The following is an 18151-nucleotide window of genomic DNA, read 5'->3' as shown; positions in this document are numbered from 1 at the left end:
AATCGATTGGGAAAATTCCTTCGCGAGTTTCCTAGAGACATGAAAACGAATCTTGTCCGTGTTTCAGTTTTCCCATCGACTTTCTCTGCCGAGGATATGCTGATTCTTTTTGATGACGAGGGTGAGGTAGAGAAAGCAAAGACAAAGATGGTTCAAGGATCACTTCTTCAGACGACGAAAGAGGGAAAGTTCAGCGTACATCCTTTACTCCAAGCCTTCTGCAGGAAAGAGGGTGGCTCCCTAGGCGTGGGCAACGAAGGTGACGAAGCCAAGAAGAAGTTTAATGATCACTTCCTGAAACGCATCCAAATCCTAAGCAAACAATTCATCACCAAAGATAAAGCTTGCGAAGCCATCTCCATATTCAGAGAAGAGAAAGCAAACATCACTGAAGCGTTTAAGAACTGTTTTGAAGACACGACCGTTAAAGAAGAGAAATTGTGTGCCATCGATGTTGCTAACGGTACTGAAGTCCTGAACTTCTTGGTCAAAGTGTTATCACCGCCCCAAGAATGTGCTCAACTGTATGAGAAGTGCCGCGAAATATCCAGGAATTGCGATGACAAGGAAAGGCTTGCAGACAGTTCAAATTCTCTTGGGTTCCGGCGGCTTTTGAGTTCTGATGCGGCTCACCTCAGGCGTGACCAAGAAACTCTTAATATATTTAAGGAAGCGTATGATATCCGTACGGAATTTTCAGACGACGAGAAACGGAAGAGTGAGACGCATGCGCACACCACTACTAAACTCGGGTTGTGTTATCTTCTTCAGGTAAGAACATTTCATTTACAAAGTTATCCTGCTTCCCTGAGCGCTAAGTATATAACATAAGCAGCGATGACAAACATGGTAAACCAATGCATTTTTATAATAAACTTGACGTTTCCTATGCCAGTTAAGCAACATGCATTTTCAAACTAACTGTAGCGTTACAAGTTTGTGACATCTATTTATGCCGTTATTTTTAAGGGTCTGGAATCTAGACTGGGAAAAACCAGGTGGGAGAATAACGACCCACAGTAATTTAAAGGAGCTCAGTCACGGTTTGCGCATATTGAAAAGTTTAGTCTCAATTTTTCAAATTCGTCGTTTGTAATCCGTGTTAATCTTCTCCATTCTTAGCCATCCTTGTTCCTTTTAGTTTATGGTTTATCATTATCTCTTTGGTGTATTTCCTACCATTTAAAGGCAATTCTGTATGTTTTTTTGAAAAAACATTTCAGAATAAAAACTAGCGGTAGAAAAACGACGTTTCGATCTCTCTGAGATCATTTTCAAGTTGAAGAAAAAACGAATGAAATATACATATATAAGTACAAATTAGGGCGTGAGAATGTCAAACGATAAAATATGTAAATACAAGCGCTAAAATGTAAGTGTTAAAATAATAAAATACTATATAAAAAAACCTATATAAATAACTTTGCACGGATTGAATCTGACTGTTTGTTCCAGGTTGGCTTAAGCTCCTTTATCAAGAGCATTTCGTAGATCAGGCAGTCGAATTTACTTTGGCACTTTCTCAAGATCTTAAAATCACGATATATGTCACTTGGGACTGTTCCATGCTGCTCTTTGATGTGATTCCCGATTGAAGACGATCCTTTGTGTTCCTCAACGCGTTGATAGAGGTGTCGGCACGTGTACCCGACATAGTTTTCATCATACAAACCAAACTTGTAGTAGTAAACAACGCGTTGCTGGTTAATGATAGGCGGCTTCTTTTCTGTTTGTTTGACCTCTTGTCCGATCTTGCGGCTTGTATACACGGGACGAATATCAATTCCAATTTTTCGGCCTAGTTCCCCAAGTTGCCTTCGCGCGGAATTGGCCGATCTCTGATCCTTGAAAGGTAACACTATTCTGACAGGCGCTTCATTCACGTTACGTACTCGAGTAGAAATTGGATCGCCAGAAACTTTCTTGGTGACAAAATTACTGATGGTCGATTGTATCAATTGCGCTGGGTACTGAAGTTGGGAGAACGTCTGTGTGAGACGATTACATTCCAGGTGGAACAGTTGCCAGGTAGATGATAGTTTAAAGGCACGATCCAGCATTGTTTTTAGCAATGACTTCTTGTATCTAACGTCGACGTGGCTCTTGTAATGTAGTAATAATCCGGTGTCAGTTGGTTTTCTCTACACCCTTGTCTCAAGCAGTCAGATTCAATCCGTGCAAAGTTATTTATATAGGGTTTTTTTTTAATAGTATTTTATTATTTTAACACTTACATTCTAGCGCTTGTATTTACATATTTTATCGTTTGACATTCTCACGCCCTAATTTGCACTTATATATGTATATTTCATTCGTTTTTTCTTCAACTTGAAAATGATCTCAGAGAGATCGAAACGTCGTTTTTTTACCGCTAGTTTTTATTCTGAAATTCTGTATGTGGCCAAAATAATTCACAATACCGTGACTGAGCCCCTGTAATAGCACGAAGTTTCAAATGAAACCCGTCTGTCCAGATAACGAAGTTTAGTGCAAAAATGAACTGTTTTACCATGTCTATCAACGCTGTTCATGTTACATTTTTAATATAGTACATTGCTTAGAAAAAGAAAAAGACATATTTATTTAACGAGGAAGTAAAAACCCACCAATTTTCTGAACCAGTCATCAACATCAACGAACGCAAATTAACCCAACGGCCAGGTGTCTTCCATTTATAGAGCTTTTAATCTAGGATGATTTTTCTGTTGTAGGGAGAAGAAGAGGAAGGCCGCAACCTACTCCAGGAAGGAATAGACATACGGGATAGATTAGGTGTTTCTTTGTATGTCGCCGCTGGTTACTGTGATCTTGGACGTAAGTATATCACAAACTGATAAAATCAAGGGCTCATTGAGCTATGTTATGTTATATTTACTAATGACCTGTACAGGATGGGCTCAGAAACAATTTAGACAGTACGGTTTTATGGCTGTCCAGGTACTGGTTTTCGATTGGATAACAGGCTCAAGCCAGGTTATTACTCTGGGGGAGAAGGAGCGAGGTGCGTGCAAAGGGAAAATTTCGGCGTGAATTAACCATTAACCTCTGGCATGTTGTCGAGGCTTTTCTTTCGAGATATTCCTTTCATAATCGTCTCTTGGAAAGTCCCTGATATATTACGTACGTGATTTCTACAACCTTGCAAAATTTGGGTAGGCTTATTTGGTATAGTTTGCTAACCACACGCTGAACAATTACATGCATGCCCACAATTAATCATTTTTTATATTTCTGATCCAAGAAAAACAAATTCTTTTTTTTTTTTTACCTGTATGGTTAACTTATTGCAATCGGCAGCTCAGTTTTATGCTTGGCTAAATCTATATATCATGTTATGCGTGCTTTGCCTCCCAAACGCAAGGTTTGTGGAATGCTTTTCCCTATGCTGCCTTCAGTTTGCACGTGTACTTTTGGTTTGTAATATATTCAGTGATGTTTGTATTATGCGTGCTTTGCCTCACAAACATCGCGTTTCTGCGTGCTCTTTCCTCGGCTCTCTTTAGTTTGCAGCTTATTCCTGGTTTGTAATATTCAGCGATGTTTTTGGTGTGTCATGGTACATAACTTGTGCTATGAACTTGAAGTTATGGTTATTATGCATGCGGTGTTGTTTCAGTTGTTTTGTTACACGTTCTCCCCAGGGCCTTTATCGTTTTCCTTCTTCCCATGGTAGTCAGAATTCGATGGTGCACTTCTAATCGATAGATTTTCTCCATTTTTTCGCTAAACGTAGAAAATTGGTAGAGAAAATGATCCATTAAAAGAAAAATAGGGGCCAGCCAGCGTCAAAGATCGTAGAGGTCTCTTTGTCACCTAGGCGTTGAAATTTGTAACATGAGTGGTACCTAACGTTCATGTTCTAAAATTTCTCACCTACGTAGGTAACGAAATAACTATACTTGAGAAAACGAAAAACACACTGATTAAAACAAAGAAATCAATAACAAGAGAATCATTCATGAGAAAATAAAGCAGACCATAATCGTAGAGCGGAAACAGCTGTGATGTCTACTATTATTTGCAGACCATATGGCCGTCACGGATTCTACAGTATGCCCAAACTCAAAAACTTCGTCAAGTGCTAAACGAAATAATGTTTTTTGATCCCTTCATTTCTAAACAGATCGAACACTCTGAATTAGACTTCCCTGAGTGTTGGGTAGGTCATAAATAGGGTATCGATTTCGGCCATTTTGGTCATTAATAGGGATGGTTTTTGCACTCGTCTTGAAAGGGGTAAAGAAGCTACTTTTTCATCATTATCAATAAGAAAATAAGGGTAAGGATTTTGGGAAACGGGCCGCACACCCCCACCTAATTTTTTCTGGGAGTATCCCCCGGGATTGGACCAGATTGGACTCAGGTTTTCACATAATAACGAGGTTATCAAGGCCTCAGCAACACTCGTTGGATATAGGTTGTGGCAGGATAGTTTCATTTTGGAAAAAAATGAAAGTAGACTTAATCGCTTTTCCTCTTTTTTGTTTTTTCAGATAGCTATCGGTATTGCAACGACCATCTAAAAGCAATCGAGACCTGGGAAAACAAAGCTTTGCCAGTTTACGAAAGGGAGCTTGGCGAGCACCCCTGGGCTGCTACGCTGTTATACTGGATTGGCTACTCGTACATAACCCTCGCCGGTGAAAATAATTCGGGAGATTACGCCGACAAGGCCAAGAGAAAGCTCGAGAAGGCTCTGGAGATACAAACGAAAATGCTGGGGGACCATTCAGATACTGCTCGCTCCCACGTTTGTCTTGGTGATGCTTTCAGGATCCAAGGTAAATTGAAATTGGCATTGGAGGAACTCCAGAAGGGACTTGAAATTCGGGAAAACGTGCTTGGCCCTGATCATGAGAAAACGATTGTTACGAGGGAGAAAATAGAAGAATTTCAACGACTTCACGAAGAGTCGAGATCGAGAAGCAGTTTATTTCCATCGGGACAACCAAACACCAAGAAAGGAGTTGAAAATACGATGCAAAGCGGAGTATTTTTGACGAGCTTCAAGGGGTTTGAGTAAGTGTCGAGTGTTTGATATATCTTCAGTTGTCAATCGAAACAAAAACTAAGGGGTACAGGTAGAAGCAAAATCGTCGAAATCTATGCTAATTAAGACCGGGTATCCAATAGCCTCCTTGACGGTGGTGATTTTCTTTGTTTAAACTTGACGAATTATTAATGAATTTGAGAACGGTCACTAAAACCTACTAATAGCTATGGATCGGTGAGCTTAGCTTATTATTGAAAAGGATAGCTCACCTTAAGATTACTTTCTTTAAACGTTTAATTTGGCACTGAAGAAAGGAAAACATCAGTCCTTATTCAGGTATGTTGTACTTTATTAATCTCAGCGGTTTTCTTAATGACAACCATGCCATGGCAGGTGTTGAATGCCTTAACTGAGCTAGTTCAAATATTTGATAATTACTTATTCACTTATATACATAACATTTTTACCACCACAGTGGATTCTCAAAGAGTGAACTTAAACTACTGTGTATTTACTGAATCAGCATCCGTGTGAATTGAAAACTGAACAAACAGCATGCAGAACATGATCGTCCGTAGATTTTTTTGACAACCAGATCGATTGAGTTTGCATATATGCAAAAACGGCACATAGGCTCAGTAAGCAATGACCATCTATAAGTTTCCTAAAAAGTAAATTCACTGAAGCATATTCGGTTGAATCGCTTGAGAAAGCAAAATATCAGGATTAGAAGAATTCGTCTTAAAATGTTCCAATATTCTAATGTTCTCAAAGTTATCCGCATTTTGTTAATACAAGTTAGGAATGCATATTTTTGTTTCTCGTGGAGTAGACTGATTTCGTAGTTGTAGCTAGCTGTAGCTAAGCGCATTGACCACCACAAACATTCAACAAACATTCAACATTTTACATAAATGATAACTTTAGGCTCTGTCCACAAGATACTGAAGAGATATGAAAATGAAAGCGCATCAAATGTTTTCAGTCCACATTAGCTACCGGATTGGATTTGTGTTTGTGAAAAGCTCGAACAGGAAAATCACATCGTTTACGAAAAGCCCCGTTTTCAAAATTAAATGATGTTTTTCGTACACACTGAGACGCAAAGCCGGCGTTTTCATGTTCCTTCGGTTTGAAGAGCATTTTCGAATAGCTCCGTTTTCGTGACAGATTAGCGCAGACGGTAGGCCTAACCGTAGAATATATTAAAGCTTCGTTTTCGCCGTTGTATGGCCATGGTCGAGGCCTTGCCCTAATGAATGTGTTTCTAGGCAAAAGACTTCTATCACCAATGTCAGGGTAAGGTTTCTTCTGCACTGAAAAGACAACTCACTTGGTGCTTGATAGGAGGTAGAGGTTTTTTTATGCTGTTGTTTTACTAAGTTTTTTGGTGATGTGCAGCACCTTTGTAGACTAGAGTATTGTGTTTGGTCGTAAACCTTGTGACGAGTTTTAAGTCCGAAACAGAGTGCTTTTTACCCAAATATCAGTTAACAGGTCTTTCTTATTTGTGCGTGAGATTTTACTTTTTAAATAAATTGCCTTGGAAACCCGGTTTGGTTGGTATTTCTAGGCAGCAAAATGTAATAAGCTAGATGTAGGCTATATATGTATACTTTTTAAGCTAGCCTTGAAGACTTGGTTTGATTTGTTTTTCCAGGCAGCAAAAATGTAGTAAGTTTCATTGTAGATATAAGCTATAAATATATCTGACCAAATTCGTAAAAACATGCCCGCATTGACTCAAAGACAGTCCCACCGGCTAAAAGTCCTCTGACCGCGCTCCCCCCCCCCCCCCCTCTGGCTGGGAGATTGGTCCCTCACGCATGCACGTGACATGGACCAGTCCAGCAGGATGCCATGTCAACACAGAAGCCTTGAACAAGGTTAAAAACTGAGTGAAATACCCAGAAACATAATCAATATCATGGTTATTTAACACTAAAAACTCAAAGTGTAGCTAGCTGGGGGTGTCAGTACGAGACACTCTACCCTTCCCCCCTGATTTTGGCAGCTGGTGGCCAGCAAACCACCAGCAGATAGGCCAGTGCCTGGGCCATGTGCCCGGTCTGGCCTTAACGGAACCCCCCTGGGTTTAAGGTCGCTAGCTTACAGCCCGAATCCAAGAAAACACCTAGCGCTTTTTGCGAAATCGCTTAGATATATGTATATACTTTTTAACCTTGCCTTGAATGCCTGGTGTGATTGGTTTTTTTAGGTAAAAAAATGTTATAATAGATATAAGCTATTTATATACTTTTTAACCTTGCATTAAATGCCTGGTGTGATTGGTGTTTTTAGGTAAAAAAAATGTTATAAGATAGATATAAGCTATTTATATACTATCTAACTTTTCCTTGAATGCCTGGTGTGATTGGTGTTTTTAGGTAAAAAAAACTGTTATAAGATAGATAAAAGCTACTTATATACTTTCTGACTTTGCCTTGAATGCCTGGTGTGATTGGTGTTTTTAGGTAAAAAAAAAAAATGTTATAAGATAGATATAAGTTATTTATATACTTTTTAACCTTGCCTTGAATGCCTGGTGTGATTGGTGTTTTTAGGTAAAAAAAAAAGTTATAAGATAGATAAAAGCTATTTATATACTGTTTGACTTTGCCTTGAATGCCTGGTGTGATTGGTGTTTTCAGGTAAAAAAATCTTATAAGATAGATATAAGCTATTTATATACTTTTTAACTTTGCCTTGAATGCCTGGTGTGATTGGTGTTTTTAGGTAAAAGAATGTTATAAGATAGATATAAGCTATATATATACTTTTAAAGTTTGCCCTGAATGCCTGGTGTGATTGGTGTTTTTAGGTAAAAAAAATGTTATAAGATAGATGTAAGTTATTTATATACTTTTTAACCTTGCCTTGAATGCCTGGTGTGATTGGTGTTTTTAGGTAAAAAAAATGTTATAAGATAGATAAAAGCTATTTATATACTTTTTAACTCTGCCTTGAATACCTGGTGTGATTGGTGTTTTTAGGTAAAAAAAATGTTATTTAACATTCATTGAGCCTGAGGCGAATAATTGTTTTGGTATATTTTCAGAGCTGAACAAAAGAGAATACGGACTAAAACATAAAACAGGGACCCAATTGCTCGTTAATGAGAAGCTTACATGTAAGCTTACATCGATTGTGAATTAGTTTACTCATTCAGTTCGGCAGTAAAACAAGCAAGCAAAACACTACAAAAAACAAATTCATCCGGTACCTTTGTTTTATCGCTCTTGACTTCATCCACTGTTGTCATCATCGTCTCAAAATGAGTAGCTTTAGTTTGGAGAAAAACAGATTTCGGTCAATCGATCTGACCTGCTGGCAATCAACGTAACCACTGCGTTTACGATTCTTGACTACCTTTAACACGAGTTCTTGAAAGGATTTTTGGTCCAAGGATTGACAGGAGTCATTTTGAAAATTCTCCATCCTTTCAAATATCCTGGACTTAGGGTAATGTCTTCCGAATAGATGAAAGATTAATTCACCAACTGTCCGCCATGTCCACTTGCGAAAAGGTGGCGAGCTTAGCAGCCAGGCCTCAAAAATGTTATATAAACCGCTTCATAGAAGGGATCGCTGAACTAATCAGATTGCTGGAAACTCTTTGTTCAGCTCTGAAATTATAAGTTTCCCCTATTCCCTCTAATAGACAACAAATAAAAACACAACGTGTTACTTGTTTCTTACTAACCGAGTTCGAGGTCCGTACTGTAAGTTACGGATCCGTAACTTACAGTACGGACCGAGAGGACGAGGTTAGTAAGATATTTATTATATCTCTACTGTGTGCCTGACGCGCGTTCGTGAACGATTTCTATTCACATGGAACAGTTTCAAATTTCTGACGCACCTCAAAAGCAAAACGAGCCAATTTGAAATCGTTTTCAAGTCGTTAGCACGCTTTAATACACAATTTAGAGTAAAAGAAAGTTTTAAACTTGTACTTGCTATAAAAGTTAAGAACACTTGGCGATAAATCACGGAACAGTTTGGCAACAAAAACAACTTGAAATTTTAGCGGGTCCTACAGGAGAATACGGCCCGCTAAATTGACCAATCACAACGCGCGTACTAACTGAGAGATATAATAGTAAAAGATAGATATAAGCTATTTACATACTTTTTAACCTTGCCTCGAATGGCTGGTGTGATTGGTATTTCTAAGCAGCAAAATGTAATAAGCTTGATATTTTAAAGAAAATAAAGTGTGATGTTTGTTGTATTTTTAAGTATTGAAGCTGCATTTCCTGTATTTAAGGGGACTTACAAGACCTTTTCTCCTTTAGTATGCTATCACAAAAAACACGAGGACGCAGATTTGAATTGAAGTTAGTTCATTTGAGCAGCAAAATAGGCCAATCATATCTCAAAACAAATACACATCACTGGTGCCAATCACGAGAAATGCCTAGAGACAAAGCGTTCTGGCGCCAAGCGCTGGAAGTTGCTAGTGAGGATGGTTCTGGCGCCAAGGCGGGAAATCATTATTTAGGAAACGTTCTGGCGCCAAGCGCGAGAATCGTTATTTACGAAGCGTTCTGGCGCCAAGCGCGGGAAATCGCTTGTAAGGAAACGTTCTGCCGAAAAGCGCGAGAGTCCTTAGTAAGGGAGCTAGCGTTCTGGTGCCAAGCGCGAGAATCGTTAGTTAGGAAGGGTTCTGGCGTCAAGCGCGGGAAATCATTGAAGCGTTCTGGCGCCAAACGCGGGAAATCACTTGTAAGGAAACGTTCTGGCGAAAAGCGCGGGAAATCGCTTGTTTGAAAGCGTTTGCTCTGGTTTTGATAGGTTGATTATTAGCTGGGCCAGTTATTGCCCCGGTAAAAATTTTTTAAAGCACTAATGTTTGTTCACTAAACAAGGGTTATAATTTATTTCTAATGTGCTTCCTTACGGTATAGACCATATTCAGAAATGGCTGCCAATTTAAAATTCTTTTGTATGCATTTAAATAAGCCCATTTAACCTCGTTTGAGAGTAGAAATTCGTTAATTATCAACTCAAAAACTAGTTTAGTTGAGCTAATTTTAATACTTACAAAATAATTTTCAATTAGGAGCCATTTATAAATTGGGTCTATGGGGTCTCCTTTAAGAAACAAATTCACACATCCAGAAGCTCGCAACATTTTTCAAGATTCTGTGTATTGGAGATAGTTGAGAGATCCGTCATATCTTGGCTACCCTTAGAAAACACCAGCTACCCCCCCCCCCCCCCCCGCCTCCTACCCCGGATTGGGTGCTAGTCCATCGATGGGTTACTTTCCAGTATTCTGTCAGGTTGTCCAAACATTTGCTGGTACCTATTTATACACCTGTATGCTGGAGCCACGCCCACTTTTGTCTCCAATAGAGTTTAGTTAAAATTTTTAAAGAGCATCCCCGACCTTTTTTACGTGGGACTCCCCCCCCCCCCGCCCCCACCGGGGCAAGTGACCTTTAAATAACATTTTTTTTAAAATTATATTTCATTTCTTTTCTCCTTCTCCCTTCTTTTTAACAGTCCCTTCTGCGCTTCTCCTTGATTTTTTGCACGTCAACTTTTTTAAGTTGCCTGCTTCGAAATCGTTTAAAGCTTTGCTTTACAAGCAGCACACACTCGTTTTACGTCGATGATAAATGACTTTACAAAACAGTCCTAAGGAAATATACAACCTGATTGGCTAAAAATGTCGTGTTTCTATAACTCGATAGAAATACAGAACTAGCACGAGCTGTTGACGTAATGATGGCGCGGGCAAAGAGAATTTACACTTTGATAATCAAAGTTAATAAGCTGTTTTCCTTTTTTTCGTTGCAGTGTTTTCTAAAAGAAATAGAAAACATGTTCTCCGTGAAAGTTTGGGAGAACTCGAAAAAGCTGTGGCAACAGCTTTTTCGAGAGAGAACGAGAGAACGGCATTTGTGATAGAAGGCTGCTAGATTTATACTAAAACTCGATAGAAACACGTTCATGTTTTCTATTTCTTAAGTAATTAACAAGTTGAGGTCAGTTTCTCATGCGTCTGTCCTGTTATTGATCATGAATTTCGTCATGACGTTGTCAAAGTAGCTGTGGATCCGCAGACTTGTCAAATTGTCCGCTCTTGCTCGTTAATGCATCCCATAAATTAATATATAGATTTAGGCCAGCCTAAAAGCGGAGCTCCTGGATCGGGTTGTTCAGAGCCCGATTGAGCTAAAACGAAAAGGTAGGATTTTGATTTGAGTTAATAATGTAACTTTGCGGTGAGGTTTTCTGTATATTGTTTGCCCTTCTGTTTTGAGTTTTAATAATCACCATAAACTGGGTTCACTTGACATACGTGCAGTATAAAAAGTCAGCACTAAATTCCCTCTGCAACAAGCACTTATATAATCTATTAGGTGTAATAAGGATAGATCAATGACAAACATCTAATCAGTGGATCAAATTTTCAGCCATCTGAGATGACTTCGATTACCCGTCAGAAACTGTAACAACTCTGTTTAAAAGATCGACAGTTCTACTAGACCTTTGGTCAAGGTAAATAAAACAATAATGGGTGTAACATACTGAAGTAATAACAAATCGCCTTGTTTTAATTAAAACACTGCCATGGCATGAAGCAACGAAAGTATCTAGATTGATTGGTAGCCTCCATGCACTAGATGCAACAGATCAGTGTCCACGGTATGTTTCTGAGACTTTAAAGCGCTTAGAATTAAAAACATAATGAAAACTGTTATCCTGCTATAGATTACCCACAGACATCAAAGGCCAATTTACATGCAAAAGGTTCCCCGCCTAACCTAACTGCTCAAACTAATGTAATATAGCTATGTCACTTACAAGGGCACACACTTGGAAACAGAAAACCAGTACTTAGCAGAGTTGTCCAGTTATGGGACATTAAAAATCTAGCGTGATCGCTCTGTGACTGAACAACAAACCAAGAGTCCACGTAGTACGGGATGTTTCCTGGCATTAGTGGCGTTTTCAATGTCTCCTCACACTGAGCTCAATCTAAATCTAACTCGGGTATCGTGATGTAATCGAGTTTACGTTTCAATACTTCTTTAGAGTGCAGAATTAATTGGCTAACATGATCAACAACAGCGGCCATGATGTAATTCTCAGGCACCATGGAGAGCAACGGTTCGATACGCTGTTTTAAAAGAGCAAGCCCTTTGTCACTACCTTCGTTCACTGTAACATCAGCAACGTCTTTAAGGAAACCTGACGCCTTGTACTCCGGAGAAATTGCTTTGTGAATATTTGGCAAGCTTGAGTTGTCTTCTTTAGTGTAACAAGAAACAAGCTCATCCAACCATTCAATAACAATTTGACGAAGAGGAACCTCCTCGACTTGCTGTTCACAAAGCCCTTTGTGCTCAGACTCGAATTTCTCTTTCATCTCGCAGGTTCTGATGTAGAATTTACGAGCTAACAAATTTAGCTCCCCTTCAAGAGTATTCAGTAACTTCTTAAAGAAAGCTTCAAACGCTTTCCATATTTGCATCAACCTTCTGTAGCCACCTTCGTCAAGCTCTGTGGTGTTGAGGTCATTGATCATAAACCGGCGAGAGCCACGTCTCCCCAAAGCTCCAAAAGGGAGGTTATCAATGTTCAAAAACATTTTGTTCCAAACAGCAGTCGGGTTTTTTCTAGCAAAGAGGCGTGAGATCATGTAATCCACCAAATCTGTCATTTGTAAAGCCCTGATCTGTTGTTTTATCTTCTTGGCGTCTTTTTGTGTGTACGCCAATTCCAAACCCTTGATCTGATTTAACATGTCTTCCAGGACACATTGGCGCAGTTTGTTGTCGTGATCAGCCACAGTTAGGATATTTTGCCCTGGTATGAAGAAATTCGGAATTGTCTCCGTCTTCACACCTTGCAGGGCCAGCTCTAAAGCTTGAATTGTCCTTTGGCCCCTACAATTTTTATCCCAGCGATAGCGGTCCGTTACGAACAGCTCTGAAAGAAGGACGGTCTTCAACAGGTATGATGGAATCAAGGTTGAATCCCATCCCAGTTTCTTGGATATCTCATCTCTCATGACTTTCAGGACTCGGCAGCATGCTTTAAAACCGTCCGGAGAAAAGGCCAGAATTTCTTTTTCTGCCATGGAAAACGAAATACGCCAGCTGTCATATCCAGCGGGAACAACGTGGAATCCGCACTTTTGAAGAATTGGATCTATTTCTTGGGAACACGTTGTCAACTCAACGGGGAGCTTGGATTTGTGATAATCCAAAGTCAGTGTCAAATCCACTCTTACGATTAGATTTCTATAACTATTGCCGCCTTGCCATTCAATGTAAAGTGTTATAGCCGGTCCGTGACTTTCCGAGTACATCACAGGCGAACTTTCTTGGCCATCGATATTTCCCAGTAGCCCAGAATACACAGGCCACCATATTTCATTAAACACGTCTTGCCCTACTCGTTTGATGGCCAGTCCTTCAGGTAGTCCGGCGTCACTTAGAGATGCATTGACAAGCTTCTTGAAGAAACGGGAGATCATATGTGGGTTGAAGAAGCCTTCGTCATCTTTGAATTCTTCCCACTCTTGTTCAGCAACGAATAGTTTGACGTAGCCTTCGCCTTTGTCGCATGGACGAAATAATGGTTTGTCGGTGAGTGAGTCAATTCTGATCATGAAGTCGAATTCATCTGGCTGGCAAACCTTCGTTCCTTCGTAAACACTTCCGCTCTTAATAACAGTGCTCTGAAATCGCTTGTCTCGCTTTTCCACCTCCGCCAGAATGTTGGTCAAGAATTGCTCGAGTTTCTCTCGAATCAATTCGGCTTCGTTTTCATCTTCAAACTTTGCCTTTTTCTCAAAACGTTCCACAGTTTCAGCCATGAAGACGCAGTTCGACTATTTCATTTTCCCTTTTTTCACCGGAATGAGTCACGCGCCAAATATATCCTTTCTTTCTTGGAACAAGAAAACAAAGAGTAACGTTTCTGTAAGTTGATATATTTCATATTGCCCTATTAATATTATACTTTGAAAGTGACATGGCCTAATGAAGAACATTGAAATAAATGTTCAACCAAATAGGAGTAGACTAAACTAGACTAGATTAAATGTACTACACAAGAAAATAGAGAGAGAGTAGTAAAAGTTATCCTAGCATTAATTCAGACCGTAGCAATCACCTGACCTTGACGCGAGAGCAGTAAATTAAAATGTAGATCGATCTTTTAGTAACGCTGTTCCTTCATATGTATGCGTTACTGAACAAGAGCGAGGTCAAGATGGCCGTATATTGGCCAAGTTCGTTTTTGCGTGTTTATGCTGAGATTGAGGACGCATTTGAGAGGGAAGTCACGCCAAACTGGGCCAGTCTGCCCGTGCGTACCGTAGTATGGAGAGACTAAGAGTATATATGGATCACTCCTCGCATCTCCCCAACCCTCTAAAGGTCACAATCCAAGAAAGCGGCATCGAAAACCTGGTCTACGGAGCATTACGTTCGAAAATGACGCCTATACTGCAGGGTATCTGAAATAGGGCAATGAATGCCGCACGTCTCCACCAAAAATCCAGCCAAATGGCTTCAACGAGCCCCACGTGGGATGTTTCATTTTCCTTGTGTCAATGTATTACAACTGACTTGTAAAAAATGTTGGGCAATTTCCGTTGTTTGTGACCCAGCGTCATGTGTTTTGATGGCAGGCATATTCCTTGGCTTGTATAACAGTGCATTCATCAATTTCTGGAGTTTTGTTGGTGGGATGTTGATAAAGACTTACTTTAAAAAAGTTAGTAACATCTTGTGGTGAAGGTCGGGAACACTGAGTTTGGTTTTGGGAGCGCTTATTAAAATAAAGTTTACTTTGTGTTAAAACGGTTGTTTTCGAACCATTGTTGTTCTTCATGTATGCAGAGTTTTCCGGGAAAGTGCGACGTGAGCATATGACTGAAGCAAAATAGTTTCACCTCACACTCTGAATTCTTGACTGACAATTCAAGCTATATATAGAAGGGAGAGCAGGTATGCGGAATAACCCTAAGACCTTCATTTAAGCAACGTATAACCTTACTGCAGTAAGCTTGAGCACTTCTAGCCAGTGAACAACAAGATAGATTAATTATCAACAGATACAGAATGATGTTTTGCATACTTGTGATACTTGTGACCATTACGATTAAGACGCTTTTTTCGCTCTGTGACTGGATTAAGACGTTTTACCGTATGCGAAAAATAGTCTGCAGTGTTTCCAAGTAAGGTTGAAACTTTATCACTAAGCAAAAATCTCACATACGAAAATTTCGTTTCACTAGCACTTTAAAGCGCTGAGAATTAAAAACATAATGAAAACTGTTATCCGGCCATAGATAACCCGCAGACATCAAAGACCAAAGTTTCGCAGCCTAACCTAACTGCTCGAAATAATGTAGTGTAGTTAAGCCACTTACAAGGACACACACTAGGAAACAAAATGTCTACTTCGCGGAGTTGTCCACTTATGGGATGTTAAAAATCTAGTGTCATCGCTCTGTGACTGAACAACAAACCAAGAGTCCACGTGATACGGGATGTTTCCTGGTAATTAGTGGCGTTTTCAATGTCTCCTCACACTGAGCTCAATCTAAATCTAACTCGGGTATCGTGATGTAATCGAGTTTACGTTTCAATACTTCTTTAGAGTGCAGAATTAATTGGCTAACATGATCAACAACAGCGGCCATGATGTAATTCTCAGGGACCATGGAGAGCAACGGCTCGATACGCTGTTTTAAAAGAGCAAGCCCTTTGTCACTACCTTCGTTCACTGTAACATCAGCAACGTCTTTAAGGAAACCTGACACCTTGTACTCCGGAGAAATTGCTTTGTGAATATTTGGCAAGCTTGAGTTGTCTTCTTTAGTGTAACAAGAAACAACGTCATTAAACCATTCAATAACAATTTGACGAAGAGGAACCTCCTCGACTTGTTGTTCACAAAGCCCTAGCTTTGTGCTCAGACTCGAATTTCTCTTTCATCTCGCAGGTTCTGATGTAAAATTTACGAGCTAACAAATTTAGCTCCCTTTCAAGAGTATTCAATAACTCCTCAAAGAAAGCTTGAAACGCTTTCCATATTTGAATCAACCTTCTGTAGCCACCTTCGTCAAGCTCTGTGATGTTGAGGTCATTGATCATAAACCGGCGAGAGCCACGGCTCTCCAAAGGACTAAAAGGAAGGTTATCAATGTTTAAAAACATTTTGTTCCAAACAGCAGTCGGGTTTTTTCCAGTAAGGAGGCCTGAGATCATGTAATCCACCAAATCTGTCATTTGTAAAGCCCTGATCTGTTGTTTTATCTTCCTGGCGTCCTTTTGTGTGTACGCCAATTCCAAACCCTTGATCTGATTTAACATGTCTTCCAGGACACATTGGCGCAGTTTGTTGTCGTGATCAGTCACTGTTAGTGCATTTTGCCATGGTTTGAAGAAATTCGGAATTTTCTCTGTCTTCACACCTTGCAGGGCCAGCTCTAAAGCTTGAATTGTCCTTTGGGCCCTACAATCTTTATCCCAGCGATAGCGGTCCGTTATGAACAGCTCTGAAAGAAGGACGGTCTTCAACAGGTATGATGGAATCAAGGTTGAATCCCATCCCAGTTTCTTGGATATCTCATCTCTCATGACTTTCAGGACTCGGCAGCATGCTTTTAAACCGTCCGGAGAAAAGGCCAGAATTTCTTTTTCTGCCATGGAAAACGAAATACGCCAGCTGTCATATCCAGCGGGAACAACGTGGAATCCGCACTTTTGAAGAATTGGATCTATTTCTTGGGAACACGTTGTCAACTCAACGGGGAGCTTGGATTTGTGATAATCCAAAGTCAGTGTCAAATCCACTCTTACGATTAGATTTCTATAGCTATTGCCGCCTTGCCATTCAATGTAAAGTGTTGTAGCCGGTCCGTGACTTTCCGAGTACATCACAGGCGAACTTTCTTGGCCATCGATATTTCCCAGTAGCCCAGAATACACAGGCCACCATATTTCATTAAACACGTCTTGCCCTACTCGTTTGATGGCCAGTCCTTCAGGTAGTCCGGCGTCACTTAGAGATGCATTGACAAGCTTCTTGAAGAAACGGGAGATCATATGTGGTTTGAAGAAGCCTTCGTCATCTTCGAATTCTTCCCACTCTTGTTCAGCAACGAATAGTTTGACGTAGCCTTCGCCTTTGTCGCATGGACGAAATAATGGTTTGTCGGTGAGTGAGTCAATTCTGATCATGAAGTCGAATTCATCTGGCTGGCAAACCTTTGTTCCTTCGTAAACACTTCCGCTCTTAATAACAGTGCTCTGAAATCGCTTGTCTCGCTTTTCCACCTCCGCCAGAATGTTGGTCAAGAATTGCTCGAGTTTCTCTCGAATCAATTCGGCTTCGTTTTCATCTTCAAACTTTGCCTTTTTCTCAAAACGTTCCACAGTTTAAGCCATGAAGACGCAGTTCGACTATTTCATTTTCCCTTTTTTCACCGGAATGAGTCACGCGCCAAACATACCGTTTCTTTCTTGGAACAAGAAAACAAAGAGTAACGTTTCTGTAAGTTGATATATTTCATATATTGCCCTATTAATATTATACTTTGGAACTGACCTGGCCTAATGAGGAACAATGAAATCAATGTTTAACCAAATAAGACTAAACTAAACTAGACTATATTAAATGTACTACTCAAGAAAATAGCGAGCGAGTAGTAAAAGTTATTCCAGCATTAATTCAGACAATAACAATCACCTGACCTTGGCGCGAGAGCAGTAAATTAAAATGCAAATTGATCGTTAGTAACGCTGTTAATTTATATATATGGGTTATTAAATTATTGACCGAGAGCGAGGTCAAGGGCTGGATATTGGCCAAGTTGTTTTTTGCTTGTTTATGCTGAGACTTAGGACGCATTTGTGAAGCAGTTTAACCCTAAGAACTAGTAGGTCGTGTCCTATGATGATTTATCAAATTTTATCAACGTAAAAGGCAGGTATATAATGTACCTGCTCTAATTTGTTAGACAGTCCAGAAGTTTTTATATCTTTGAGTTAGCACTAGTCATGTCCCCCCAATATGTCCCCCGGTGTGTGCCGACCTAAATTGTGTTTGACAATTCATCGACCATCTCTAAGCATAATTTCTTGCATTATTACTTAAGTACTATTAAATCTGCGATAGACC

The 18151-nt window shown here is 39.8% G+C and overlaps 4 protein-coding genes and 1 pseudogene across 4 annotated transcripts in view; 1 reads left to right on the top strand and 4 right to left on the bottom strand.

Annotated features, from left to right (window-relative positions):
• Positions 1-6548, top strand: part of LOC110067337 (uncharacterized) — a 17111-nt gene extending 10563 nt beyond the window's left edge. Inside the window, exons 5-7 of the mRNA XM_089296848.1 lie at positions 1-771; positions 2712-2814; positions 4494-6548. The exon at positions 1-771 is cut by the window's left edge and continues 716 nt beyond it. Coding sequence (XP_089152974.1) covers positions 1-771; positions 2712-2814; positions 4494-5023 — 1404 coding nt within the window. The 3' untranslated portion in view covers positions 5024-6548. The remainder of the gene's footprint in view (positions 772-2711; positions 2815-4493) is intronic.
• Positions 1-8485, bottom strand: part of LOC110067365 (uncharacterized) — a 26157-nt gene extending 17672 nt beyond the window's left edge. Inside the window, exons 1-2 of the mRNA XM_089296849.1 lie at positions 8363-8485; positions 8217-8275 (exon numbers count right to left, since the gene is read on the bottom strand). Of these exons, the coding sequence (XP_089152975.1) occupies positions 8217-8242 (26 nt within the window). The 5' untranslated portion in view covers positions 8243-8275; positions 8363-8485. The remainder of the gene's footprint in view (positions 1-8216; positions 8276-8362) is intronic.
• On the bottom strand, positions 870-2153 carry LOC149107324 (uncharacterized). The gene has a single exon (XM_089296988.1). It carries the CDS (start codon positions 2058-2060, stop codon positions 1410-1412), a length of 651 nt encoding a protein of 216 aa, XP_089153114.1. The 5' UTR covers positions 2061-2153; the 3' UTR covers positions 870-1409.
• A 3053-nt stretch (positions 8486-11538) lies between the features above and the next one.
• On the bottom strand, positions 11539-14946 carry LOC149107323 (uncharacterized). Its single transcript, XM_089296860.1, has one exon. It carries the CDS (start codon positions 13830-13832, stop codon positions 11982-11984), a length of 1851 nt encoding a protein of 616 aa, XP_089152986.1. The 5' UTR covers positions 13833-14946; the 3' UTR covers positions 11539-11981.
• Positions 14947-15193: 247 nt separating this feature from the next.
• Positions 15194-17418, bottom strand: LOC149107322 (uncharacterized; annotated as a pseudogene).
• Positions 17419-18151: the final 733 nt, after the last annotated feature.

This window comes from Orbicella faveolata, unplaced genomic scaffold (genome assembly GCF_042242905.1).
Source record: "Orbicella faveolata isolate gen_17 unplaced genomic scaffold, um_ofav_v1 contig_27, whole genome shotgun sequence".
Taxonomy (NCBI): domain Eukaryota; kingdom Metazoa; phylum Cnidaria; class Anthozoa; order Scleractinia; family Merulinidae; genus Orbicella; species Orbicella faveolata.
This window is presented reverse-complemented; position numbering and strand designations above follow the sequence as displayed.